The sequence below is a fragment of the Salmo salar genome, chromosome ssa15 (genome assembly GCF_905237065.1).
Source record: "Salmo salar chromosome ssa15, Ssal_v3.1, whole genome shotgun sequence".
In the NCBI taxonomy this organism is placed as follows: Eukaryota; Metazoa; Chordata; class Actinopteri; order Salmoniformes; family Salmonidae; genus Salmo; species Salmo salar.
In genome coordinates this window covers 2,189,204-2,216,832 of record NC_059456.1, presented here as the reverse complement: position 1 = coordinate 2,216,832, position 27,629 = coordinate 2,189,204, and the positions used below count along the sequence as shown (strand labels likewise).

General features: G+C 43.3%; 1 protein-coding gene across 1 annotated transcript; it reads right to left on the bottom strand.

Moving 5' to 3' along the window:
- Positions 1-556: 556 nt before the first annotated feature.
- On the bottom strand, positions 557-22,898 carry LOC106570827 (SEC14-like protein 2). Its single transcript, XM_014143376.2, is given in 13 exon segments — positions 557-4,175; positions 4,489-4,658; positions 4,816-4,955; positions 8,204-8,310; positions 8,578-8,661; positions 10,994-11,021; positions 11,023-11,055; positions 11,189-11,284; positions 11,689-11,877; positions 12,427-12,489; positions 12,998-13,041; positions 20,480-20,555; positions 22,599-22,898. Coding segments are annotated over 13 exon segments (1,599 nt in total). The 5' UTR covers positions 22,824-22,898; the 3' UTR covers positions 557-3,831.
- Positions 22,899-27,629: the final 4,731 nt, after the last annotated feature.

Here is a 27,629-nt window from a genome sequence, read left to right as displayed (position 1 = left end):
TCCATGAAGACTGGAGGTCAGCCTGATGAACCAAAATACTCAGTAATCCCCTCCATGAAGACTGGAGGTCAGCCTGATGATCCAAACTACTCAGTAATCTCCTCCATGAAGACTGGAGGTCAGCCTGATGAACCAAACTACTCAGTAATCTCCTCCATGAAGACTGGGGGTCAGCCTGATGAACCAAACTACTCAGTAATCTCCTCCATGAAGACTGTGGGTCAGCCTGATGATCCAAACTACTCAGTAATCTCCTCCATGAAGACTGGAGGTCAGCCTGATGAACCAAACTACTCAGTAATCTCCTCCATGAAGACTGTGGGTCAGCCTGATGATCCAAACTACTCAGTAATCTCCTCCATGAAGACTGGGGGTCAGCCTGATGATCCAAACTACTCAGTAATCTCCTCCATGAAGACTGGAGGTCAGCCTGATGAACCAAACTACTCAGTAATCTCCTCCATGAAGACTGGGGGTCAGCCTGATGATCCAAACTACTCAGTAATCTCCTCCATGAAGACTGGAGGTCAGCCTGATGAACCAAACTACTCAGTAATCTGTTTTAACAAACCTTTTTTATTTTGGTACTTATATATTGTATATAGTTTTTTTATGGTGATTTTTATAATCAGCCCTTGGGCTTACAACCACACCTGTACACTGTTTTATTATTATCCGTATTGTTGTTTATCACTTGTTTTCTTTGGTGCAAATAAATTATGCTAAAATTAAACTAAATGCGAAACAGTGACCCCCAGAAAAAAATTATAATAATGAAAACAAAAGTTTACGGTTATTTGAGTGTCAATTTAACATATGTAAATTAACAAGATACCCCTGGGACCCCAAAAGGCCTGTAGTTGCAGAATCGCCCATATACAGCAACAAGCCGCTTCAAATTACTCAACAACATGGAATGTCATTCTAGTGCAGGGGTTCCCAACCTAGGGGGCATGCCCCCTATAGGCGCCAACGTTTCGTGGGAAGGTGGCACAGGACCTTCCTTGATTTGAGTGGTAAAAAAAAAAAAAATGCTTTAAGCTAGCAACAAGCGGTAAAATGCCAGAGGAAGACATGACTCTGATGCACATGGGAATTAATATCTTTGGTTTGTCTCTATAACATTTAGAAGCTAAGCTATGACATTCTAATGCCGAGGAGTCAAAGAAATTGGATCTTATACAAGTAATCTTACACAATGTGTGACTCTATTGCTATCAAATTGATCCATTGATCTATTCACTTTCTGTAAAAGAGAATATGTATAATTCAATTGAGGGTTCATATAAATGATCATAAAACACATTTGGTAACATTTGGGGAACTCGGGTCTAGACTTTATCTTCCTTATCTATTATTCATATGTAAATAGCCTATCTGAAAGATGTCATGAGTCTTGTTAAACTACGTTGAATTACAGGAAATGAGCTTCAAATCAACATTTTCCCTCAAATAAAAAAAGGTCAAGTGGATGGTATATTTAATATAGCTTGGGTTATCTCTGTAAACAGTAATACACGTGAACAAGAACCCCTGCTGTACTGCATTGATGCTTAACCATACAATACTATGTACAGTGGATATTAGCTTTCTCACAGGTCTTGCTTTAATAATACTAAATATAGATTTGTTTTCCCTGAAAATAAAACTACTGGTATGTCAACGTATGGATTTCAAATATTCAACAGAACTGTTTGATGACAAAAAGAAAATACACACTCAAAGTGGCCTGAGGAGGAGGAGAGGAGGAGGAGGAGAGAGAGAGAAAGAGAGATTACTTAGGTTTAGGTTACAATTACTTAGGTTTAAAAATAAGCTCAACTGGACACCTAAGCGGGGCAGTGAATGAACTGAGAGAGAAAGCACGCAGGGCATTCTACGCCATTAAAAAAACCCAATTCAAATTGAAATACCAATTAGCTAAAACGAATTGAATGTGTCATTGAACCAATTGCAATTTATGGCAGCGAGGTGTGGGGTCCACTTGCAAAGATTTTACCCAATGGGACCAACACCTAATTGAAACCCTGCATGCAGAGTTCTGTAAGATTATCCTACATTGTCAGAGAAAAACTACAAACAATGCATGCAGGGCAGAATTAGGACAATATCCACTAACAATAAAACTCCAAAAAGAGCAATAGGCTACCTGTCCTGTTGGGGGAGGACGCAGAGAGCTGTGGGTTGGCAGCGCACTACATTTGTATTTTACCTTTATTTAACTAGACAAGTCAGTTAAGAACAAATTCTTATTTACAATGACGGTCTACCCCGGACAAACCCGGACGACGCTGGGCCAATTGTGCGCCGCCCTTTGAGACTCCCAATCACAGCCAGTTGTGATACTGCCTGGAATTGAACCAGGCTCTGTAGTGACGCCTCTAGCACTGAATTGCAGTGCCTTAGACCGCTGCGCCACTCAGAAGCCCAAAACCGCTGCCTGCCATAAAATGAGGGGCAGTGTCTGACAGACCAACCAACCTGCAATGTCCTCTATGTTATTGTTTAATGTATGGTTATTTATACCCTTGATTATTGTTGTTATTGATTATCCCGTTAATAATCTTGAGTATTATTATTTGAATTATGTTAAAATGGTAAATGTATCACTTAAAGTACACTTTGGCAATATGTACATTGTTACGTCATGCCAATAAAGCAAATTGAGAGAGCGAGAGAGAAACAGAGAGAGAGAGAGAGAGAGGATGAATCTCTGAAGTCTTTCCTTATTCCTTGAATTTTGATAAGGTTGTTCAGCACTGCAAAATAATACGCCCTGCTCTGTGGCTATGTACCCTGTTCAGCACTGCAAAATAATACGCCCTGCTCTGTGGCTATGTACCCTGTTCAGCACTGCAAAATAATACGCCCTGCTCTGTGGCTATGTACCCTGTTCAGCACTGCAAAATAATACGCCCTGAACAATAACCTTCAATGACGTTCATCTATAGTAGTAGTACGGTCTATGAGATAAAATATCTCTTCCATAAACATACTGTATTATTGTTCAAGTAAGCCAGTTGTTATTGACGTTTTTGTTTGAATACATCTCCATTCCAGGGACCCTGAGTTGTGGAACTCTTGGTTTCTCTTCATCGTACGTCCTAGCTCTGTTCCAGGGCGTTACGTGCAGCTTGCTGATGTTGAAGTCTCAGCATCAGCAAGCCACATGTAACCCTCTGGATCAGAGCTACATACTTTTGTTTGTGAGCAGCATATGGAGCGGTCCATGGTCAGATGAAATCCCTCAGTGCGGACCAGTGGGGTCTGTTTCAGTGCTTTCAAGTTTTCACTGACCATGGTTGGGGATAAGACTCGGGCTTGTGTCCCAAAGTGCACTTTATATGGAATAGGGTGGCATTTGGGACGCACTATAATCTACGACAGGCTAGCAACTCAGTAATCTCGGTTACCTAGAAGTAAAATGATCTCATTTCCTGTTTTACTTCTGGGGGGGACTGCCGTTAACAATTCTGATTAACTTTGTGCAAAGGAAGCGAAGTCTCCTCCTTCCCAAACGGAAACTCTCAGCCAAACCTAATTTCACCAGTGTTTATCATGGCAAAAAAAAGAAAAGATTTTGACTTTGTGGCTGTGGAATCTAGTGGAAACAATTTATCATCTGCACACAGGCTTGAAAATCACTGCAACAGTTTAAGCACCGCCTTCACCCAATCCTGATTTGTCCAAATAATCAATGACGTAAACCCAAAACGAGGAGCTACTGCTGCTTGTAATCATATAATTCTACGTGAGCTTTGACAGATTCTCACCCGTTTCATCTGTCCACGAGAATCTGTCCACGAGAGATTAGCAACTCAGTAACGTCTGTCACGATTGGCTGCTGGCCCCAGATTCCAGCCCACCCCTGTTCTTCAGAGACTGCGATTGGCTGCTAGCCCCCCTTTCTGACCCACCCCTGTTTTTCAGAGACTGCGATTGGCTGCTAGCCCCCCTTTCTGACCCACCCCTATTTTTCAGAGACTGTGATTGGCTGCTAGCCCCAGATTCTGACAGACTCCTGTTCTTCAGGGACTGTGATTGGTTGCTGGGCCCAGATTCCATCCCAATCATATTCTTCAGAGACTGCGATTGGCCGGGGAGCAGGACCTCGACAGTAAAGCTAATGTGTTTGGACTGGAAGATACTGTAGGTGTTGTCAAACCGCAGCACATCTGGAGAAGCAAAAGAAAACAACTTAGATGTCTCTCCTCAGTCAAGTCCTTCTACACCTTGACCATTGCCCTTGTCCTCTTTGGCAGCGTTTACACTAGCAGCCCATTTCTGATCTTTTGCCAAATTATGGCATAAAAGCTGATCTGATTGGTCAAAAGAACAATTAGTGGAAAAAGTTCAGAATTGGGCTGCCTGTGTAAATGCAGCCTTCGTATCCCTGTATGCCAGGCCTGGTTCTCATGTGCCCCTGCCCAATTCTCCATGTCGTCTAGCCTTTTTAGCATAGATTTCTCCCTTATCTCCTGTACTCACAGATTCCAGGCTCGCTGCAGGTGAGAGAGCCGTCCTCAGGCACCAGGTGGGTATTGTATCTCTGGCTGGGAACCACCTCCTGCATCTGCGATGCGTTCTGCCTCTGCCCCATCTTACCCTTCATAAACACCCCAAAGCCGATGTCTGCCCCATCACTGGAAAACTGCCACCTGCATGGGACACACACAGGAAACAGCAGGAAGAAATAGGAATGGATTCATTTTCCTTTTGGCTTACACTATACACAACACGCATACAGTAAAAGAAAAAGAATGAGGAACAGAGATGGTGAGGGAGGGATAGAGAGGTTAACAGTTCCCCACTCACCGGAGCACACAGCCAGGGAAGAGTATCTCATACTCCAGTTGCTGTGAGGAGCCTCGGCTGACTGTCAGACACTGTTCATAATCCACCTTCACTGACTCCCTCACGAAGTAGGAAGCAGGTACCGGCCCTGCATAGTGGATCTGGAACACATTGATACAATGTTAGAGGATGGATGGTGTGGGTCCAGCTGAGAAAAATACTATGAAAGTTAGCAGGAAAAATGTTAGGGGAATAAACACGTTTTCTTTTCTTTTGAGGGAAGGAAATAAAAGGATATAAAAAAAAGAAAGGCTTACTTACAACTATGAACATTTCTGAGGTTTCATAGTTTGGAAATGAGAGTCCAGAGTATACGTTTCTGACGTCCGTTGTTTATTTATTTGCATAAAAACAAGAACAGCAAATTTTATTTGACCACACTGACTGTCCTCATTCTACTGGTTAATCTAGTCTTCCTCTGTAGTAACCCGAAACATACATGAGAGGAAGCCCTCAGCCTTCAGCCCTACCAAACACATGGGAGGGAGCCCTCAGCCTTCAGCCCTACCAAACACATGAGAGGAAGCCCTCAGCCTTCAGCCCTACCAAACACATGGGAGGGAGCCCTCAGCCTTCAGCCCTACCAAACACATGAGAGGAAGCCCTCAGCCTTCAGCCCTACCAAACACATGAGAGGAAGCCCTCAGCCTTCAGCCCTACCAAACACATGAGAGGGAGCCCTCAGCCTTCAGCCCTACCAAACACATGGGAGGGAGCCCTCAGCCTTCAGCCCTACCAAACACATGAGAGGGAGCCCTCAGCCTTCAGCCCTACCAAACACATGAGAGGGAGCCCTCAGCCTTCAGCCCTACCAAACACATGAGAGGAAGCCCTCAGTGCAACTAAAAACATGAGGGAGCCCTCAGCCCTACCAAACACATGAGAGGAAGCCCTCAGCTCTCAGCGCAACCAAACTCATGACAGGAAGCCTCAGTGGAACCAAAAACATGAGGGAGCCCTCAGCTCAACCAATCAGACAGAAGAATAAAACATTTAAGCACCAGCAGTAACTAAAAGCTACCAACAAGGGGCAGTAAGGAGTGGTATATTCCATGTGAATGGAGGGAGAGAAAGATGGAGGATGACGGTTCACTCCAACCATGAGAACGTTGTGATTAGCATCAGTCCACAGTTAATTCACACAGGACCACTACATGTCTGGGATCACACAGGACCATTACATGTCTGGGATCACACAGGACCATTACATGTCTGGGATCACACAGGACCATTACATGTCTGGGATCACACAGGACCATTACATGTCTGGGATCACACAGGACCATTACATGTCTGGGATCACACAGGACCATTACATGTCTGGATCACACAGAAAGCCATGGGGAATGTTGAGAGCTGAGCACTAGTGATGCGGTTATATCCACGGGGCAAGTGGCTTTAGGAAAGAGAAAACAAGCTTTACCGATGCGAACTAGATTGAAGGATTCATTCTATCGATGTATGTTATTCTGGTGAGGAAGAGTTTATTTAGTCTTCTAAGGAAACATACAGTATAATGACAGAAGAGAAGCTACACGTGTCTAATTATAGACAAGTTGAAAATAGCCTAACAAAATGTTGGAAATTATAAACAGAAACATAGGCCTATCTAAAAACGTTATGTCAAAAAATATTTTGGTCATCGCTGACTGTACAGTGTATTTTCTATATTAGTGGTTTGGTGTCAGGTGAGGGCCTGACATTTTCACTTTATCACATATAGTCGTACTGTTGCAGATGGATTATTAGCAATTGCGGGTGGTTGCAGGTGAACAAACTGAGCTCGGGTGCAGACACAAACAGGCCCAAACGCATGTGGCACTGCCAACAGTAAACGTGTTAAAGATGACTTTTCAACTTTGACTGACTGTTGCATAATCTGCCTTGTACACTGTACTGTACACACAGACCCCCTAATCTAATCTCTCTATACAGTAAATAGGTGATGATGTCTGCACGACCTTCCAGCGCCTCACAGTCACAGAAGAAGTTGCAACATTCCACACATAGACTGTAGAACTACTAGAAGTCTTGACCCTTGATATGATAACACTTAGAAACTATATCTGATGAGACTTTGGTCTGAACTCGGCCAACAAGGCGTTAACCTAGTTCAGACCAATGTCTCATCAAACACATTTCAATTGCTTTGTCATGTCTCTACATGCCTCTGGATTGAGCATCAGTTCTTCACGTTCACAGAGAAGTCAACAAGTAAGAAATGCTCCACCAAGTACCTGACCGAAACACTACAAATAAACTAATGGGATAGCTAGAAAGTCAGGGGCTAGACAGCTACCAAGGATAAAAACTAAACTCCTGTTCACGTGTTGAAAATGGCTAAATGACTCAAAAATGGAATGGAAGTAGAGAGTTTCAGTCCTTAGAATCTTAGTCTTCCTGAAGATTCCAAAGTCATTCCAAAAATACTCAAAGATTCCAAGAGTTCTATGAGATTTTCCTGGGCCTCATTTGGAATGACCAAGACCTGTCCTCCTTCCTGCTCCTCATCTCCGGTTAGGAAGACATCTCTACCTATGTATCTACAGAAACATCAGACATAAGATCAGTTTTTCTGGGTAATGAAATTACCAATTTATCAGTCAGCATGTGTCTGCCCAAGCCTGCATCTAGGCAACAACTAACTGCATTTAATGGCATGAAGATGACTAAAGGGCCATTGGCGGTGTTGGCTAGCAGCGAGGTCCAAGGTGAAAAGGTAGGACTGAACTGTAGAGCAAGAAGAAGCAGATCCATGACAGCAACATTGTCTAACATAAAATACCCAATCACCATCAGACTGAACCCCGTGGGAGCAGACCCAAAGGATACCATCTGGAGCTCCTATAACATCTCAGTGACCAGAAGGAATGAAGAGCCTGTCAAGACTGGTCGTGAATCGTTTCTTGATGCTGTACAGTCCACAATCTCAACGGATCACCCATAGGAGTTCAACTGTCTGACAGAGACTCCTTATCTAGCCCCACTGACAGCAGGATGTAGCTTATAAATCACTAGTCCTACCTACTGCATCTTGTGGTCACAGGCAGCAAAGCAAAGCTGCTCTCATCTCACAGCCTAGTATCTAGTATGCAGCATCCTACTGCAAAACCACTAAGGCAGGTGTGGAGAAACGACTAAATGCTGAAACAGCAAGTCAGAAACGTAGTCACCATGTATGAAAAAAAAAAAGCGCCAAAAGAAAACTACTTAAGAGCAATAATGAGTACAGAATTGAACTCTCCAGCCTATCATTCCAGCTGTAGCAACATGAGAATGGGGATCATGAAAAAACTGCCCCCCCCCCCCCATTAAAAAAGCGTCCCACTTCCTGGTGGTGTGAGCTCACCTTGTTCCTACAGCGAGGGTCCCCGTCAGGGTCGGTGAGTTTCCCTCCGTACGCGGCAGGAAGCTGCTCCGGGTCTATGTAGTTCAACAACACCTCCTGCCAGTTGGCTGCACAACACACAGGTGAGGAGAGAGAGAGACAGATGTTACCATTTCAGTCATTTAGGAGAAGCTTATTCTGAGCGGATAACAGTTAGTACATGCATAACCTTCATCTACATGTAGGGTTAAGATGGGTATACATACTGTATGTATTCACAACTTAGTGTGAGGCTAATAGAAATGGCATCCATAGAGCTGACAATTCTTTACTCAGCATTCTAGAACAGTACATTTTTATGGGAACATTCCGATGTCAATAAGGAAGTGTCTCACCCCCCAGGATGATGATCTTGTTGCGGGTGATCTCACTCAGGAAGTGCTTGATGAGGTTGTAAGCCACAGGGAAGAGCTTAGGGGCTGAGGAGAGGTGGAGGGGAGAAAGGACCATGTAAACGACAGTATGGTGCGATACACTGGTGTCTCATACAGGTTTAAGAGATGTGAGTCACAGTTGCGCAGCGGCAGAGGCGTCACTACAGATCTGGGTTCGATCCCGGGCTGTGTCGCAGCCGGCCGCGACCGTGAGGCGGCGCACAATTGGTCCAGCGTCGTCCGGGTTAGGTGAGGGTTTGGCCGGCTGGGACGTCCTTGTCCCATCGCACTCTAGCGACTCCTTGTGGCGGGCCAGGCGCATGCAAGCTGACTTCAGTCGCTAGCTGTACGGTGTTTCCTCCCACACATTGGTGCGGCTGGCTTCCGGGTTAAGTGAGCAGTGTGTCAAGAAGCAGTGCAGCTTGGCATGGTCGTGTTTCGGAGGGCGCACGGCTCTCGAACTTCGCATCTCCCAAGTGCATACGGGAGTTGCAGCAATGGGACAAGACTGTAACTACCAATTAGATATCACTAAATTAGGGGAAAAAAGGGGCCAAAAGTATCACATAATATACACAGTTAAAGTCGGAAGTTTACATACACTTAGTTTACATACACTTAGTTGTTAACAAACTATAGTTTGGACATCTACTTTGTGCATGACATAAGTAATTTTCCCAACATTTGTTTACAGACAGATCATTTCACTTATAATTCACTGTATCACAATTCTAGTGGGTCAGAAGTTTACATACACTACGTTGACTGTGCCTTTAAACAGCTTGGAAAATTCCAGAAAATGATGTCATGGCTTTAGATGCTTCTGATAGGCTAATTGACATTATTTGAGTCAATTGGAGGTGTACCTGTGGATGTATTTCAAGGCCTACCTTCAAACTCAGTGCCTCTTTGCTTGACATCATGGGAAAATCAAAAGAAATCAGCCAAGACCTCAGAAAACATCTGGTGTCATCCTTGGGAGCAATTTCCAAACACCTGAAGATACCACGTTCATCTGTACAAACAATAGTACGCTAGTATAAACACCATGGGACCAAGCAGCCGTCATACTGCTCAGGAAGGAGACGCATTCTGTCTCCTAGAGATGAACGTACTTGGGTGCGAAAAGTGCAAATCAATCCCAGAAATACAGCAAAGGACCCTGTGAAGATGCTGAAGGAGACGGGTACAAAAGTATCTATATCCACAGTAAAACGAGTCCTATAACGACATAACCTGAAAGGTCGCTCAGCAAGGAAGAAGCCAATGCTCCAAAACCACCATAAAAAAGCCAGACTACGGTTTGCAACTGCACATGGGGAAAAATATCGTACTTTTTGGAGAAATGTCCTCTGGTCTGATGAAACAAAAATAGAACTGTTTGGCCATAATGACCATCATTATGTTTGGAGGAAAAAGGGGGAGGATTGCAAGCCGAAGAACACCATCCCAACCGTGAAGCACAGGGATGGCAGCATCATCTTGTGGGGGTGCTTTGCTGCAGGAGGGACTAGTGCACTTCACAAATAGATGGCATCATGAGGGAGGAAAATTATGTGGACATATTGAAGCAACATCTCAAGACATCAGTCAGGAAGTTAAAGCTTGGTCGCAAATGGGTCTTCCAAATGGACAATGATCCCAAGCATACTTCCAAAGTTGTGGCAAAATGGCTTAAGGACAACAAAGTCAAGGTATTGGAGTGGCCATAAGAAAGCCCTGACCTCAATCTTATAGAAAATGTGTGTGCAGAACTGAAAAAGCGTGTGCAAGCAAGGAGACCTACAAACCTGACTCAGTTACACCAGCTCTGTCAGGAGAAATGGGTCAAAATTCACCCAACTTATTGGGGGAGGCTTGTGGAAGGCTAACCGAAACGTTTGACCCAAGTTAAACAATTTAAAGGCAATGCTAACAAATACTAATTGAGTGTATGTAAACTTCTGACCCACTGGGAATGTGATGAAAGAATAAAAGCTGAAATAAATCATTCTCTCTACAATTATTCTGACATTTCACATTCTTAAAGTAAAGTGGTGATCCTAACTGACCTAAGACAGGGCATTTTTACTAGGATTAAATGTCAGGAATTGTGAAAAACTGAGTTAAAATTTATTTGGCCAAGGTGTATGTAAACTTCCGACTTCAACTGTATATATATATATATATAAATAAAGAGATGTGAGACACACTACACAGGTCGGTTTACCACTGTGATACTAAGACACAGATACACCTGAACTTGCTCACCCGATTCACATAATCAAGGGCTTGACGATCAGTTGACAAGTTGATTCAGGTGTGCTAGCTGTGGAACGGTAGGGGGTCCCCGAGAAAAGGTTTGAAAACCCACTGTGCTAGTGGTGATGAAACGTACCTTTGATGACAAACAGTCTCTTGAGGCCCCTCTGGGTAATTGTCTTCAAACATGGTCAGGATCTGTAGAGGTACAACAACAACACAACGATCACACATTATCATCACATTCACACTCTGGATTCAACAGAACAGTGTGTGTGTGTGTGTGTGTGTGTGTGTGTGTGTGTGTGTGTGTGTGTGTGTGTGTGTGTACCTCTCCGTAAGTCTCGATGGCAGGCTTCCATAAATGTTTGAGACCCAGACCATCACAGTCATAGATCATAGTGATGGCTTCAACATGTCTCCCCAACTACAGCAGAGAGAAAGAAACAGAGACAGAGGGAGAGAGAGAGAGAGAAAGAGGGAAGGAGAGAGAGAGAGAAAGAGAGAGAGATTGAGCGAGAGAGCGATGGAGAGAGTATCAAAGTGTCATCTCAGATCTGTAACCCTAGGTTTTCAACAAGGATGACAAAGATTCTAGACAGAAACACTTCATTAGCGGTATCTAATCTCAGTAAGGTTAGTGCCAGGAGTTTGTATCTAATCTCAGTAAGGTTAGTGCCAGGAGTTTGTATCTAATCTCAGTAAGGTTAGTGCCAGGAGTTTGTATCTAATCTCAGTAAGGTTAGTGCCAGGAGTTTGTCCTGGTCAGGTCATACTGTATGTTCAGGAACAACTCCAGGCCCTCCACATATGAATGAAACCCTCTCATACCCTCTCAGACTGCAGCTCACACTCCTTCTGCAGAATCTCACAGTCTCTGATCTTAGACTTGATGAAGTCCTGTTTAGACGCTGATAGGAAGAGGCCCTTGGGGTCCACGGGGCCGATGACATCCCACCAGATGGGGCTTCCCTCACGGTCGTACCCACACATCCCACCTGACAGGTACTTCTCTATCACCTGGACACAAATACAATGGTAACACATTATTAATACCATGGTAACCCACCATTAATACCATGGTAACACATTATAAATACCATGGTAACACATTATAAATACCATGGTAATGAACTATTAATACCATGGTAACACACTATTAATACCATGGTAACACACTATTAATACCGTAGTAACACACTATTAACACCACGGTAACACATTATAAATACCACGGTAACGAACTATTAAGACCACGGTAATCCACTATTAGTACCACGGTAACACACTATTAATACCACGGTAACACACTATTAATACCACGGTAACACACTAATACCACGGTAACACACTAATACCACGGTAACACACTATTAATACCACGGTAACACACTATTAATACCACGGTAACACACTATTAATACCACGGTAACACACTATTAATACCACGATAACACACTATTAATACCACGGTAACACACTATTAATACCACGGTAACACACTGCAATAGCCATGAGAACACATTATTGATACCATGGTAACACACTATTAATACAAGAGAGCGGTACCTCTGGAGGCTGCCATTCTGTGGTGATTGTGTCTGCGTTCATGTGCCTCCTGAAGTCAAGGTGCTGAAATAAAACATGGTACAACAGTTTTTACATGTAATAGCATGTTCTTTGCACCCTCCCCCCCCCTCCCTCGCTCTAACGCAGGCATGCAAGCACGCACACACGCTCACACAGACAGGAGAACAGTGAGTATAGTGAGTTAAGTGGATCAGTCAGACTGCCAGAGTGACTAATACCTGCATAAATACCCCCTCAGCATGAAAGGGGTATCAAATACCACCTGACATAATGGTACAGCAGGCTAAAAGGTTTCATCACATTAATGTTCCGCATTAGGTTAAATGCCGTTTTGTGAGCAGCACTTTTATGTGACACAATCCCTGCTATTTTCCATGGGCTTTCCCCCACATTATTTCAGATGGCTTGTGTTAGGCTGGCTGGACAAACCACTGGTCACACTAGGGCTAATCTAATGGTACCATTGACAATATACAACAGATAGACAATAGCCATATAGCTACATGTTTCAATAAGAACAACATAGGAGAGGGTGGACTGGGATGGTTACCTTTCTCAGCATGGCCTCTGATTTGGTGACATTGAAGTTCCTGGCTGAGAGGAGAAAGAGAAGGGGCCAGAGGGAAAGGGGGAGAGAGGAGGGGCCAGAGAGAAAGTGGGAGAGAGGAGGGGCCAGAGAGAAAGGGGGAGAGAGAAGAGGAGAAGAAAGAGAGGAGGGGCCAGAGAGAAAGGGGGAGAGAGAAGATGAGAAGAAAGAGGAGGGGGGTGTGAATAATAGCTATGGTTGTAGATAACAGCTGATGGTGATTGGGAATGTGTGTGTGTGTGTGTGTGTGTGTCTGTTATTCAACATGTATTATGTCTATTTGAGAAACACAGAGCATCTTTGTCCTCCGCAACTAATGTTAAAAACATTATCAACAGACGACTACTAGCAAACAAACAGGAAATGACCCCAAGTCCCCTTTTCGTTCATGAGAAGACGATGAGAGGCACTGGCTGTGTCCAAAATAGCTCCCTTTTCCATATTTAGTGCACTACTTATGGGCCCTGGTCAAAAGAAGTGCACTGAAGAGGGAATAGGGTGCCATTTGAGTGCACTAGAGGGAATAGGGTGCAAGTTGAGTTCACTAGAGAGGGAACAGGGTTCCATTTGGAACACACATTGACTGTCAGCTATGGCTGTGACTGTGAAGAATTAGTTTCCATCAGGGTTGGGCCTAATTCAAATTGAAGGCATGTGACTTGAATTTTACGTTCAGAAATTTACAACTTTTTAAATAAATAGCTTCTACTTGTCACTTTATTGAGAAGTCATTGAAAATGAATGTCCTTTTTTTCTATTATTGAATTGTGATTTTAGTTTACTTCCTGAATTGACTGCCTTCAATTATAATTGGCTGAAACCCTGGTTTTCATCTCTCTTTATATACCCAGACATTGCATTTATTCCTCACTCTGGGTTTCAGCCAATGAGCAGGGCAGAGCTGGTTGTGTCACCATGACAACAGACTATCGCTAGCCTCCATTAAAGATGGGAATCTGCGCCACTGGCCACCCCATCACCATTGTTTTTGTTGCCAAACTGAGCAACAGCGTGGGAGAAAAAATTGCAGCACAGGTGCTCTTCTATCGCTCGTGTAATGATGTCAGAGGGTAAAAAAAACTGTTGGTTGTTTGCAGTAACTTCTTTGTTGTTGTAAAATTGCAAACAGACGTGGCTGTTTCACCATGAAAGATTCCAGCTTGAAGGGTCCTTTAGGAGATTAAAAGCAGCTGGTCGCCTGCCTGAGGCTTCCTTCCACTGTGTGCCAAAACCTTATATCAGACCTCCCACTTACAGTAGCAGCACTGTACAGTACTGGCCCAGAAGTACTGACACAGAAGTACTGACCCAGAAGGGATAGGAGAGGATGCCAAGCAGCCTATCTAATACTCTAGCTAAGGTGATTAAATGGCCAGCTGACAGCAGCGGTCAGTGGCTGTGTCCTAAATGGCATGCTATTACCTATATTGCTATAATAGTGCTTAACATGATTTTTTAATGACTACCTCATCTCTGTACCCCACACATACGATTACCTGTAAGGTCCCACAGTCAAGCAGTGAATTTCAAACACAGATTCAACCACAAATACCAGGGAGGTTTTCAAATGCCTCACAAATAAGGTCACCTAGTGGTAGATGGGTAAAACAAAAAAAAGCAGACAGTGACTAACCCTGGTGAAGTAATTAATTACACTTTGGATGGTGTATCAATACAGCCAGTCAGTACAAAGATACAGGCGTCCTTCCTAACTCAGTTGCCCGAGAGGAAGGAAACCGCTCAGGGATTTCACCATGAGGTCAATGGAGACTGGCAGCTTCATTAAATAGTACCGGCAAAACACCAGTCTCAACGTCAACAGTGAAGAGGCGACTCCGGGATGCTGGCCTTCAGTACAGTAACACAGACACCGGACAGAGGAACTCTGCCTAGAAGGCCAGCATCCCGGAGTCGCCTCTTCACTGTTGACGTTGAGACTGGTGTTTTGAGGGTACTATTTAATTAAGCTGCCAATTGAGGACTTGTTTCTCAAACTAGACACTAATGTACTTCTCATCTTGCTCAATTGTGCACCGGGGCCTCCCACTCCTCTTTCTATTCTGGTTAGAGCCGGTTTGCGCTGTTCTGTGAAGGGAGTAGTACACAGCATTGTAGGTGATCTTCAGTTTCTTGGCAATTTCTCGCATGGAATAGCCTTCATTTCTCAGAACAAGAATACACTGACGAGTTTCAGAAGAAAGTGCTGTATTTCTGATCAATTTGATGTTATTTTAATGGACAAAAAACGTGCTTTTCTTTCAAAATCAAGGACATTTCTAAGTGACCCCAAACTTTTGAACGGTACTGCATGTAAATTAGATATTTATGTATTTCATTTTCAATAAATCTGCAAGAATTTCTAAAAACATGTTTCACTTTGTCATTATGGGGTATTGTTTGTGGATGGGTGAATATTTTTTTTTAAATCCATTTTGAATTCAGGCTGTAACACAACAAAACATGGAAAAGGTCAAGGGGTATGAATACTTTCTGAAGGCAATGTAGTTACCATGTTTCACATTGGATTTATGAACTACCAAAAGGGAAAACGTTTTTAATCCTGATGACGCTCTGCACACACAAGCTCGTTAGCTAGCTAGCTAGCTGTGGTCCAATGTTAAGCCAACTCTCGGAATTTCAAAGACATTCAAAGTTCCTCGATAGAAGCCGCTCCTCCGAAGGTATAATTGTATGGGCCTAATTCAGATAATGCATGTCATAACAAGATGCTCAGGGCTTCAAGAAAAGCCTCCTCCTTCACCCTCTCTCACCAACTGGAGAAATTTCAGTCACATCTCGCGCCCTACACTCTGTCCATCTCGCATGTAAACAACTAGGCTACAGCTTGCCCGCTCCATAGCAAGATGCTTTATCCGAACTGATTGGTAGTAATTTAATGTCGACCTAAATGTGATTTCAGAGGTTTAAAAAGGAACATAAAGGAATGATATAAACCTGTACTTTTTTGGGGGTTCAGAACTTTATTTTGCAGGTCGGAACAGAAATGCAGAATGGAACCAAAAAAATGACGGTTCCATTCAGAATGAAACGATTGGAGAATAATTTAGGTTCCAACACCAGTTCTTAGCTCTTCAGGGCTCTAAAGCGGACCTTTTTTACAAGGAGCACATGTGCGCTTAAAGTTTTTAAAAAATGTAGGCGCACAAAGAAATTCAGGAGCACCACATTTCAGGTTATAAATACTGCATCACCCATCTCATATGTATATACTGTATTCTATACCACTGTATCTTAGTCCAATGCCGCTCTAACATATATGTATATATTCTTAATCCATTCCTTACTTAGATTTACGTGTATATGTTGTGAAACTGTTAAGATACTACTTGTTAGATATTACTGCACTGTGGGAGCTAGAAACACAAGCATTTCGCTACGCCCACAATAATATCTGCTAAACACGTGTATGCGACCAATACATTTAATTTGAAAGCTAAAATCCTTTTTTCTAGCACACTGGTGGTCCTAAATTAAAATTCCAGGTCACACAACAAAATACCTAGGCTCATATGTGAGCAAAATGGTTGCACTGTAGAACCCTGCTGTTATTGCAGGACTTTGACTGTGGAAAATCACCTTCCCAGTCAGCATATTGTGCGTATTGAATATTCTAATTACATTTTACAGCCTAACCTATGGACTGTGCATCCATTAAATGGGTTATCAGCCTACTCAGTAACACCCACTGAACCCAATTAGCTCTGAATGGTCAATACACAAAGGCTGCATCTAGACAGGCAGCCCAATTCTGATATTTTTTCCAGTAATTGGTCTCTTGACCAATCATATCAGATATTTTCACGTCAGATCTTTGTCAAAGCTGATCTGATTGGTCAAAAGAATTGGGCTGCCTGTCTAAACGCAGTCGTAGTCGTTGACTGGTGGGCTAATGTGGCTGATTTCAAACTGCCTTCAGAGTCCTGCCTTAGATTAGCCTATACATCCACCATGAGTAAAGGCTTGGAGGTAAGGATGACAGCAGTGGTGTAGCCTAAAGGCGATACTGTATCAATAATATGCAAAAAGCGGACACTGATGTGGTGTTTCCAACAGCAAGGCTCAGTGCAACATGGCAGTGACTGACATTCTCTATAAAAGGTTTTTCTTTCTTTCTTTAATGTCGAAATAAACATGTCTCCAGCCCCATATCAAACACTCACAACCTAAAAATATGTTTGTACATTGTACAATCAATTGGTGAGAGTGAGAGCCTCAAATATCACATTCATTTGTACATATCCACTGTATACATAAACTGAGGCAAAGTTGTTTCCTGTTTCAGTCACGTCATTGGTCACATTCCTGTGGGTCAAACAAAACACCCTTGTGATTGGTTGACGATAGATCCTCCCACTATGCAGGTCAATGGCTGCAGGATGAAGTTGGTGAAGAGCAACTGTTAAAACTTGGAGTCAAAACTACATTTCCCTTTGATCACATGATTTTTGTTCACGCAGTCGACAGGTAGGCACGAGACGGACAATTTTTATCCCTCGTAATGCAAAACACTTTGAAAGGGGACTTGACAAAAGCCCATTGACAGTTGGTATTCAGCAGTCATAAAGTATGCCTTATTTACTTTGAAGAACTACTAAAATAGTGATTTTGTCAGACAGCAGCTCTATAGAGATGAGATGATGACTTGGAATGAAATAATAAAGTCATCAAATAAAACTAATATAATAAACAACAACTGAAATATTTGATTACAGTAAAGTCATGTGAGTAAATGAAGATTATTAAGTGATCAGCAGTAATAGGCAGTCCCTACCATCATGGGACTTGTATTGATTGTTTTATTCAGTGTTGTTACAGCATTCAACCCACATAATGCATAGCGCAACAACAAAAAATCCTCGAAAATGAAATTGAAAACCGTGAATATTTTTTTGAATAATCAAAACGGACCTCAAAAAGCACTAATCGCTCAGCACTAGTAGCTGTAATGAATTACATTTAGATCCACGGGCCTACAAAATGGGGGCCGTGGTCGAGTTGCCGATCCCTGGTCTAGACAGACTGACCATTACCTCTGAGTGATGTTGCTATGCAACGCCAGACTTGTTCAATGTTTGCGTGGAAGAATAAAAAAAGGAGGTCAACCACCTCTCGGTTCACCCCGTCCTCCTGTCACATGGGTCACAATAGTGTATGTCCCCTGAAATCTGTTGGATGAAGTCTACAGTAACACAGCTACATATCTTTATTCTCTATACAAAATGTCAGTGATTTCCCATGTCATGGCTCTTTCACAACGCAGCAGGCGACTGGTGCAATAATTTGCCTTGGATTCAAATGTCTTTCCACTTTTTTTTAACACGTTCTCATTTACAGCAACGACCTGGGGAATAGTTACAGGGGAGAGGAGGGGGATGAATGAGACAATTATAAGATGGCGATGATTAGGTAGCTGTCACGTCCTGACCAGTATAGAGGATTATTTGTATTATTTGGTCAGGGCGTGGCATGTTTGTTTTGTATGGTGGGTTTTTTTTGTGTATAGCTTAGAGGGGTGTGTTATTTATGTCTTCTGGGGTTTTGTGGTGTATGTTTTAGTATGAGTAGGTTCTAGATTAAGTTTTCTATGTGCAGGTTTGGTTGCTGGACTCTCAATTGGAGGTAGGTGTTTCTAGTTGCCTCTGATTGGGAGTCCTATAAGTAGGTGTGTGTTTTGTTTGTCACTTGTGGGTAGTTGTATGTTAGCACTGCTTTTGTTTAGCCTGCTACACTGTTCCTGTCGTGAGTTTTGTTTATTGTTTTTTCCTCGTGTTCACATTCTAAATAAAAGATGATGAGCACGCAATCCTCTGCATATTGGTCCACTTTGTCCGACAGCGATTTCAACATATCTTCTGACGAAGAGGTTTGTGACAGTAGCCATGAAGATACAGTATGAGGGCCAGATTGGGAGTTTAGCCAGGCGACCCGGGTTAACACCCCTACTCTGATAAGTGCCATGGGATGTCTCAGCTTTTAAAGAACCTTTGTGAACCATGATAATTGCCCTCTCTCCCTTAACCTGTTTTACAGGTTTAATGTGCATCGCCCTAAATAACACAGAGAGCCTGTGTGAGTTCAGCCCAGTCCCATCTACTCTTCCTGGGGTCCACAAACACAAAACATGACAAGTAACAAAACACTGGTACACTAACAGACAAGGACAGACACTCACATTTAAAATACTAAAGAACTAAAGAATACAAACAATACTCTCACTCTGTGTTTTACTACAACCTGTCACTCTCTGTGTTTTTACTACAACCTGTCACTCTCTGTGTTTTTACTACAACCTGTCACTCTCTGTGTTTTTACTACAACCTGTCACTGCCTGTGTTTTTACTACAACCTGTCACTGCCTGTGTTTTTACTACAACCTGTCACTCCCTGTGTTACTACAACCTGTCACTCCCTGTGTTACTACAACCTGTCACTCCCTGTGTTACTACAACCTGTCACTCCCTGTGTTACTACAACCTGTCACTCCCTGTGTTACTACAACCTGTCACTCCCTGTGTTACTACAACCTGTCACTCCCTGTGTTACTACAACCTGTCACTCCCTGTTTTACTACAACCTGTCACTCCCTGTGTTACTACAACCTGTCACTCCCTGTGTTACTACAACCTGTCACTCCCTGTGTTACTACAACCTGTCACTCCCTGTGTTACTACAACCTGTCACTCCCTGTGTTACTACAACCTGTCACTCCCTGTGTTACTACAACCTGTCACTCCCTGTGTTACTACAACCTGTCACTCCCTGTGTTACTACAACCTGTCACTCCCTGTGTTACTACAACCTGTCACTCCCTGTGTTACTACAACCTGTCACTCCCTGTGTTACTACAACCTGTCACTCCCTGTGTTACTACAACCTGTCACTCCCTGTGTTACTACAACCTGTCACTCTCTGTGTTACTACAACCTGTCACTCGACTAATCGACTAATCAACTCTAGACCACAGACACTCTAACAATATCCATGTCCAAGCTAAACAACTTGGTTTCTAAATGTTCTCTCTTTCTCAAACTCTTCCCCCATAACACCCAACTGAAGGCATTTACTGTTAGCAGGTTTTGTAACTTCCCTAAAGGTTGGTTTCTATTTGAAAAGCTGTTGGTTACTTCTATGTGTTGAAAAACTGTTGAGAAATACAAGTTTCAACTGCTGAAATTGTTGTGTTCAAACTACAATATCTGTGCCTGCTTTTTCTGCGTGTTCAATGTGACTTCTTCAGTAGCTTATCCCAGTAACCCAGCTAGACCTGAGAGTTTGTCCATAGACATACATGCATGGTCTTATTAACAGCCTTACAGCTCTCGTATCAGAATATTATATTAGTCCAACTCCAAGCCCACCACCACGCCATGATGAAGCAACAGTTGTAGTTAGCCTCAGTCTCCCACCAACTTTAGTTTACCTCACCTCTGAGCCAGCGCAACAGGAAGTGGTCATGATGAGCAGGAAGTAGCGGAAGAACATCCTGAATCCTCTCTCGAAACTGCCCAAGGATGAAACGGGGTGGCAGTGATAGAGAGAGAGAGAGGCCAAAGGTGTGTTAGTGATGGACACGGGTTTAGTTGTAAACATGAATGAACATTATTACATGAAAATTAATTGTTATAAGAAAATCACAGACACTTGTCTAAAATCACATGCAATCCACCTCAAAATGTGGAAGTGAATCTATTCTTACACATTAAAACAAAGCGGACAGGTCAAAATAAATTCAATAGTGTGACTTCTGAAGGAAATTCCTATTGTCAGTCATAGGTTAACAATCTCAAAAATAAGTCCACTAGAGAGCATACTCAGATATCAAGTTTAATTTCATAAAATAAGACAGATGAAAGCATAATCATACACACTGCCTCAATCTGTGACACCGCTGTCACACGTCTGTTGATTCTGGCATATTAAATGTGGTATGTAGAGATACATAGATAACACAAACAATCAGATAGCTGCTTGTATGTTTGAGCTTTGCGTGATATAAACATAAACACATGACAATATTAGAAAGTTGACATAAAGGACAATAACGAACCAAGACTGGAGATACTCAATTCCATACGGTATAAATAATGTTACATAATATCTTGAGAATTAATTCATGAAATAATAGGCCTCCAGGAGGTAAATGGAAAATCCAGTTAGGTTTAAGTCAGAATTATGAGATAGTAAGTCTGGATCATGGACATTGAATAGTCCTGCAGGTCTACCCCTTTTAAAATGGGCAATCTGGGTTTCAAACAATAACAAAGCATTTACCCCCGCCACTTTATTTGGTAAACAGCTGAGGGAATGTTGCATGAGAGATGTAACCACTCTCAAATACATAGACGCAAGGAATCTCGAATATGGATGCAAGGACTAACCATCCATGATATCAAAATGATAGTTTTAACCATGTTTTGAAGCTATACAGTGTTTGTTTACAATTACATTGTTTACAAACAATTGAGTAAACAAGCATAGATTTGGGGTTCGGATGGGTTAAGACCGTTGCTCACGTGGCATTTCTAAGTTACATTCTTCAAGAATCAATGGCTATATAGTAATAATTTAAAAGTCCAAAAATGGATGTACCAATCCCAGATTGCCCCTTTAATGGATAGAATTGTATTCATTAATTCTGATGTCAACTAGATGTCATCAAACAGGCACCCAACTCGCATCAACAAAACATCTCTAATCCATTTATATGGAACATATATCACCACAAACTCTCTGTCTTATTTTCCATCCTCCCCATGATTCAGAATATATACATTTCATAGTCATGGCATCTTCGTTAAAGTGCTATTGAAGATTGAAATCCAGAAGAACAAAAAAATGTGTGGATTGTTCCATCCTCCCCTGATTCAGAATACATCATGTTCATAGTCATGGATGGAATGCTTGGTTCAATAGCTATTGACGGCAGAATACCGAATATCCAACATGAAACTAATTTGACCTTGGTGCTCTCGCCTACACTCCAACAGTAATTTGATATCTGTGAGTAGCAGCGCATTTACATTAGCAGCCGATAAAGATTAGGGTAGGGGATATAGGCTACTGAATATAGCCTATTCACGTCGCAGTTGGTGCAGCTATTGCGCTGTTTCTCCTGCATGTTGTTGGAAGACCAAGGCAAAAGTAATATGACGTTTGGCACACACAAGTTATGCTTTTTGATAATTATATATTGATTTAACGTGAGCATTTTTCTCCAATAAACAAATTACTTGCATGAACACGTGGTTTTGTTTAGGCATTTTAGTTTGACATTTGCCAATGTGAAACCAACTTGATCAAATTAAGCTCTGTGAACCGAACTAGGCGTATAGCTCTGAACTGGGTGAAAACGCCCTTACAGAGAAACTTCATGGAGAACGACATGATGAAATAATATTCTATTGGTAGTTACAATTAACTGTAGCCATATGTTTTCTAGGTTCCGGGTGTTACCGTCCTCAACAGTATCGGCGATTGGCACATCGACAAACAGAAATAATTGGTACACAAATACAGAAATGTAGCCTACAATACAGATATTCACCTCTTCCAATGCAACAGACTGCTTCGGGCTGAGGTCGCCAACCCTGCCGCTCATCACGTCTGTCAAAGCACACAACCACACACACACAAAAATATGTTTTTCTGGCGTCAATGGAAGTTGAAGAACGACACGCTGCTGTCCTAGTCGCTGGACTGACTGCAGTCGGTCTGTCACGGTACCGTACTGTATGATGCTGCTCGACGGGGGCGCTGTTCTCTTCTCCATAACTGTCTGTCATGTCGTAAATGTGTAAATTCCAGAGGAAACTCCCACACCCTGACTTGCCTAGTTAATTAAAGGTTACACATTGGGCAGAAGCCAAACATTTTACTCCACTTAGCAGACGCTCTTCTCCAGAGCGACTGGGGTTAAGCGCATTACTCAAGGACACATTTGTAGATTTTTCACATAGTCAGCTCGGGGATTCGAACCAGCAACATTTCAGTTATTAACCCAACGCTCTTAACCGCCAGGCTACGACCAACATTCACATTGTGTAAAATCAGAATTAAACATGCAATCACAAGTTTAGTCGAACCCTTTCAGGTTGGTGGCAGAACAATAGGGGAGTTCTTCTAGAGTGCCAGAAAAATAAGCCTCTATTTACATGTTGCTTATGATTGCATTTCACACTACTTTTGGATTTGAACTGGATTTTAAGGCTCGTATGAATGTCCTGCTTAATATAATGTTTGTGTCAACATTGCAAATCAACTGCATTACACTTTAAAAAAAACACTTCTACTTCCACCAGTAAAATGGCTCTAAGGCTAGCTTTTGCTACAATCAATCAATCAATCAAATGTATTTATAAAGCCCTTTTTACATCAGCTGATGTCACAAAGTGCTGTACAGAAACCCAGCCTATAACCCCAAACAGCAAGCAATGCAGATGTAGAAGCACGGTGGCTAGGAAAAACTCCCTAGAAAGGCCAGAACCTAGGAAGAAACCTAGAGAGGAACCAGGCTCTGAGGGGTGGCCAGTCCTCTTCTGGCTGTGCCGGGTGGAGATTATAACAGAACATGGCCAAGATGTTCAAATGTTCATAGATGACCAGCAGGGTCAAATAATAATAATCACAGTGGTTATAGAGGGTGCAACAGGTCAGCACCTCAGGAGTAAATGTCAGTTGGATTTTCATAGCTGATCATTCAGAGTTAGAGACACCAGGTGCGGTAGAGAGAGAGTCCAAAACAGCATGTCTGGGACAGGTAGCACATCCAGTGAACAGGTCAGGGTTCCATAGCCTCAGGCAGAACAGTTGAAACTGGAGCATCAACATGACCAGGTGGACTGGGGACAGCAAGGAGTCATCAGGACAGGTAGTCCTGAGGCATGGTCCTAGGGCTCAGGTCCTCCAAGAGAAGAGAGAAATAGAGAGAGAGAGAGAGAGAGAGAGAGAGAGAGAGAGAGAGAGAGAGAATTAGAGGGAGCATACTTAAATTCACACAGGACACCAGATAAGACATGAGAAATACTCCAGATATAACAGACTGACCCTAGCCCCCGACACAAACTATTGCAGCATAAATACTGGAGGCTGAGACAGGAGGGGTCGGGAGACACTGTTGCCCTGTCCGATGATACCCCCGGACAGGGCCAACCAGGCAGGGTATAACCCCACCCACTTTGCCAAGGCACAGCCCCCACACCACTGGAGGGATATCTTCAGAACACCAACTTACCATCCTGACACAAGGCCGAGTATAGCCCACGAAGTCCTCCCCCATGGCACGAACCCGAGGGGGGCTCCAACCCAGACAGGAAGATCACATCAGTGACTCAACCCACTGAAGTGACGCACCCCTCCTAGGGACAGCGTGGAAGAACACCAGTAAGCCAGTGACTCAGCCCCTGTAATAGGGTTAGAGGCAGAGAATCTCAGTGGAGAGAGGGGAACCGACCATATCAATGAGCATTACCATTCTAGCTAACAACTGCAGCCCAAAATAGTTATTTTGCAAAGATCACAACCAAATATAATCTTAGCGCTGTTCAAGCAAGAAACAAAACATCATTGTATGCATATGAGCACCCAAAGAGGTTATTTTGTTAAGTAATATAGGCTATGTTGAATGGGCTTTCTTACTGGCGCCAAGTCTTACGAGTCTGTGCATGACGTCAGTGTGTGGCGTACTGGAAAAGGGTCTATAGCTTTGCAACAGGTACATCAAACGCAAGACAAGAAGGATGCTTATGGATAATTCCTACTGCCTTTCATCTAGGCAAGGCCAAACGAGTCAATTAATTGTTTTATATCATTTTTCTAGTACCCAAAACGGTAATTAGATATCGACTCGTTTTCTTGTTTATGGTTGTCAAATTGAGTAACAGAAAACAAGTAACAACAATATGTATCAAATGTTTCTTTTTTCTTTTAGTTCATACCTGGAAGTCCACGCCCCCTATATAATATTCAGGGGAACAGCGGCTGTGTTTACAGCCCGGGTTGAGTTGCACGATCAGCAGCACAAACGACGTTGACATGTTGGCGATTTTCCCTAAAATTAGGCCACTTTGAAAACGATGCTGCGGGTGAAAATGTATTGTTTGCGGATTGCAAGTTTTTTTGGACTACTTCTAAATTGCACCGCGGCTGCAATGGCATTTCTCTTTTATATTATCAATTCATTTCACTGTGCTCCTGTTGACTTATCAGGCAGTGATGCAGGATGCTGTTCCTGGGGAACGAGTCGCTGGGAAGGAGCTTCATATACAGTCATTGGAAGGGAGGGGTGTGCCAGTTGTGAAACAGAAGAGTCGTTGTCTGTTCTTTTGAGTTTTGATGTTGAGTCTTTGCCCGACAAAGTGATGTTAGGATAAATAAATTATCCTGTACGAGATGGTGTGCTAAATACATTACGTTGTTACAGGTGTCAAGTTTATGGACATGTGGCAGCAGTGTGTAGGAGGGAGGTTCCTAGCTGTGAGAAGTGTGCAGAAGGGCATGAGACTAAGGAATGTGTAGCATTGGGGAAAGTAGTGGTATGTGTTAATTGTAGGGGTGCCCATGGAGCTGGGGATCAGAAAATATCCTGTGCGAGGGAGGCAGGTTGAGGTTTCCAGGGTTAGAGTAGTGCAGAAGTTGTCATATGCTGAGACAGTGAAGAAAGTAGAGGAAGATGGGTCAAGGGGAGGGATCCTGAGAGGAGTGGTGTAGTAGTAGATCTGTACCAGTACAGAGTGAGGGATCCTGAGAGGAGTGGTGTAGTAGTTGATCTGTACCAGTACAGAGGTAGGGATCCTGAGAGGAGTGGTGTAGTAGATGATCTGTACCAGTACAGAGGTAGGGATCCTGAGAGGAGTGGTGTAGTAGTAGATCTGTACCAGTACAGAGTGAGGGATCCTGAGAGGAGTGGTGTAGTAGATGATCTGTACCAGTACAGAGGTAGGGATCCTGAGAGGAGTGGTGTAGTAGTAGATCTGTACCAGTACAGAATGAGGGATCCTGAGAGGAGTGGTGTAGTAGATGATCTGTACCAGTACAGAGGTAGGGATCCTGAGAGGAGTGGTGTAGTAGTAGATCTGTACCAGTACAGAGTGAGGGATCCTGAGAGGAGTGGTGTAGTAGTAGATCTGTACCAGTACAGAGGGAGGGATCCTGAGAGGAGTGGTGTAGTAGTAGATCTGTACCAGTACAGAGGTAGGGATCCTGAGAGGAGTGGTGTAGTAGTAGATCTGTACCAGTACAGAGGGAGGGATCCTGAGAGGAGTGGTGTAGTAGATGATCTGTACCAGTACAGAGGGAGGGATCCTGAGAGGAGTGGTGTAGTAGTAGATCTGTACCAGTACAGAGGTAGGGATCCTGAGAGGAGTGGTGTAGTAGTAGATCTGTACCAGTACAGAGGGAGGGATCCTGAGAGGAGTGGTGTAGTAGTAGATCTGTACCAGTACAGAGGGAGGGATCCTGAGAGGAGTGGTGTAGTAGTAGATCTGTACCAGTACAGAGGTAGGGATCCTGAGAGGAGTGGTGTAGTAGTAGATCTGTACCAGTACAGAGGGAGGGATCCTGAGAGGAGTGGTGTAGTAGATGATCTGTACCAGTACAGAGTGAGGGATCCTGAGAGGAGTGGTGTAGTAGTAGATCTGTACCAGTACAGAGGGAGGGATCCTGAGAGGAGTGGTGTAGTAGTAGATCTGTACCAGTACAGAGTGAGGGATCCTGAGAGGAGTGGTGTAGTAGATGATCTGTACCAGTACAGAGGTAGGGATCCTGAGAGGAGTGGTGTAGTAGTAGATCTGTACCAGTACAGAATGAGGGATCCTGAGAGGAGTGGTGTAGTAGATGATCTGTACCAGTACAGAGGTAGGGATCCTGAGAGGAGTGGTGTAGTAGTAGATCTGTACCAGTACAGAGTGAGGGATCCTGAGAGGAGTGGTGTAGTAGTAGATCTGTACCAGTACAGAGGGAGGGATCCTGAGAGGAGTGGTGTAGTAGTAGATCTGTACCAGTACAGAGGTAGGGATCCTGAGAGGAGTGGTGTAGTAGTAGATCTGTACCAGTACAGAGGGAGGGATCCTGAGAGGAGTGGTGTAGTAGATGATCTGTACCAGTACAGAGTGAGGGATCCTGAGAGGAGTGGTGTAGTAGTAGATCTGTACCAGTACAGAGGGAGGGATCCTGAGAGGAGTGGTGTAGTAGTAGATCTGTACCAGTACAGAGTGAGGGATCCTGAGAGGAGTGGTGTAGTAGTAGATCTGTACCAGTACAGAGGGAGGGATCCTGAGAGGAGTGGTGTAGTAGTAGATCTGTACCAGTACAGAGGTAGGGATCCTGAGAGGAGTGGTGTAGTAGTAGATCTGTACCAGTACAGAGGGAGGGATCCTGAGAGGAGTGGTGTAGTAGTAGATCTGTACCAGTACAGAGGGAGGGATCCTGAGAGGAGTGGTGTAGTAGTAGATCTGTACCAGTACAGAGGTAGGGATCCTGAGAGGAGTGGTGTAGTAGTAGATCTGTACCAGTACAGAGGGAGGGATCCTGAGAGGAGTGGTGTAGTAGATGATCTGTACCAGTACAGAGTGAGGGATCC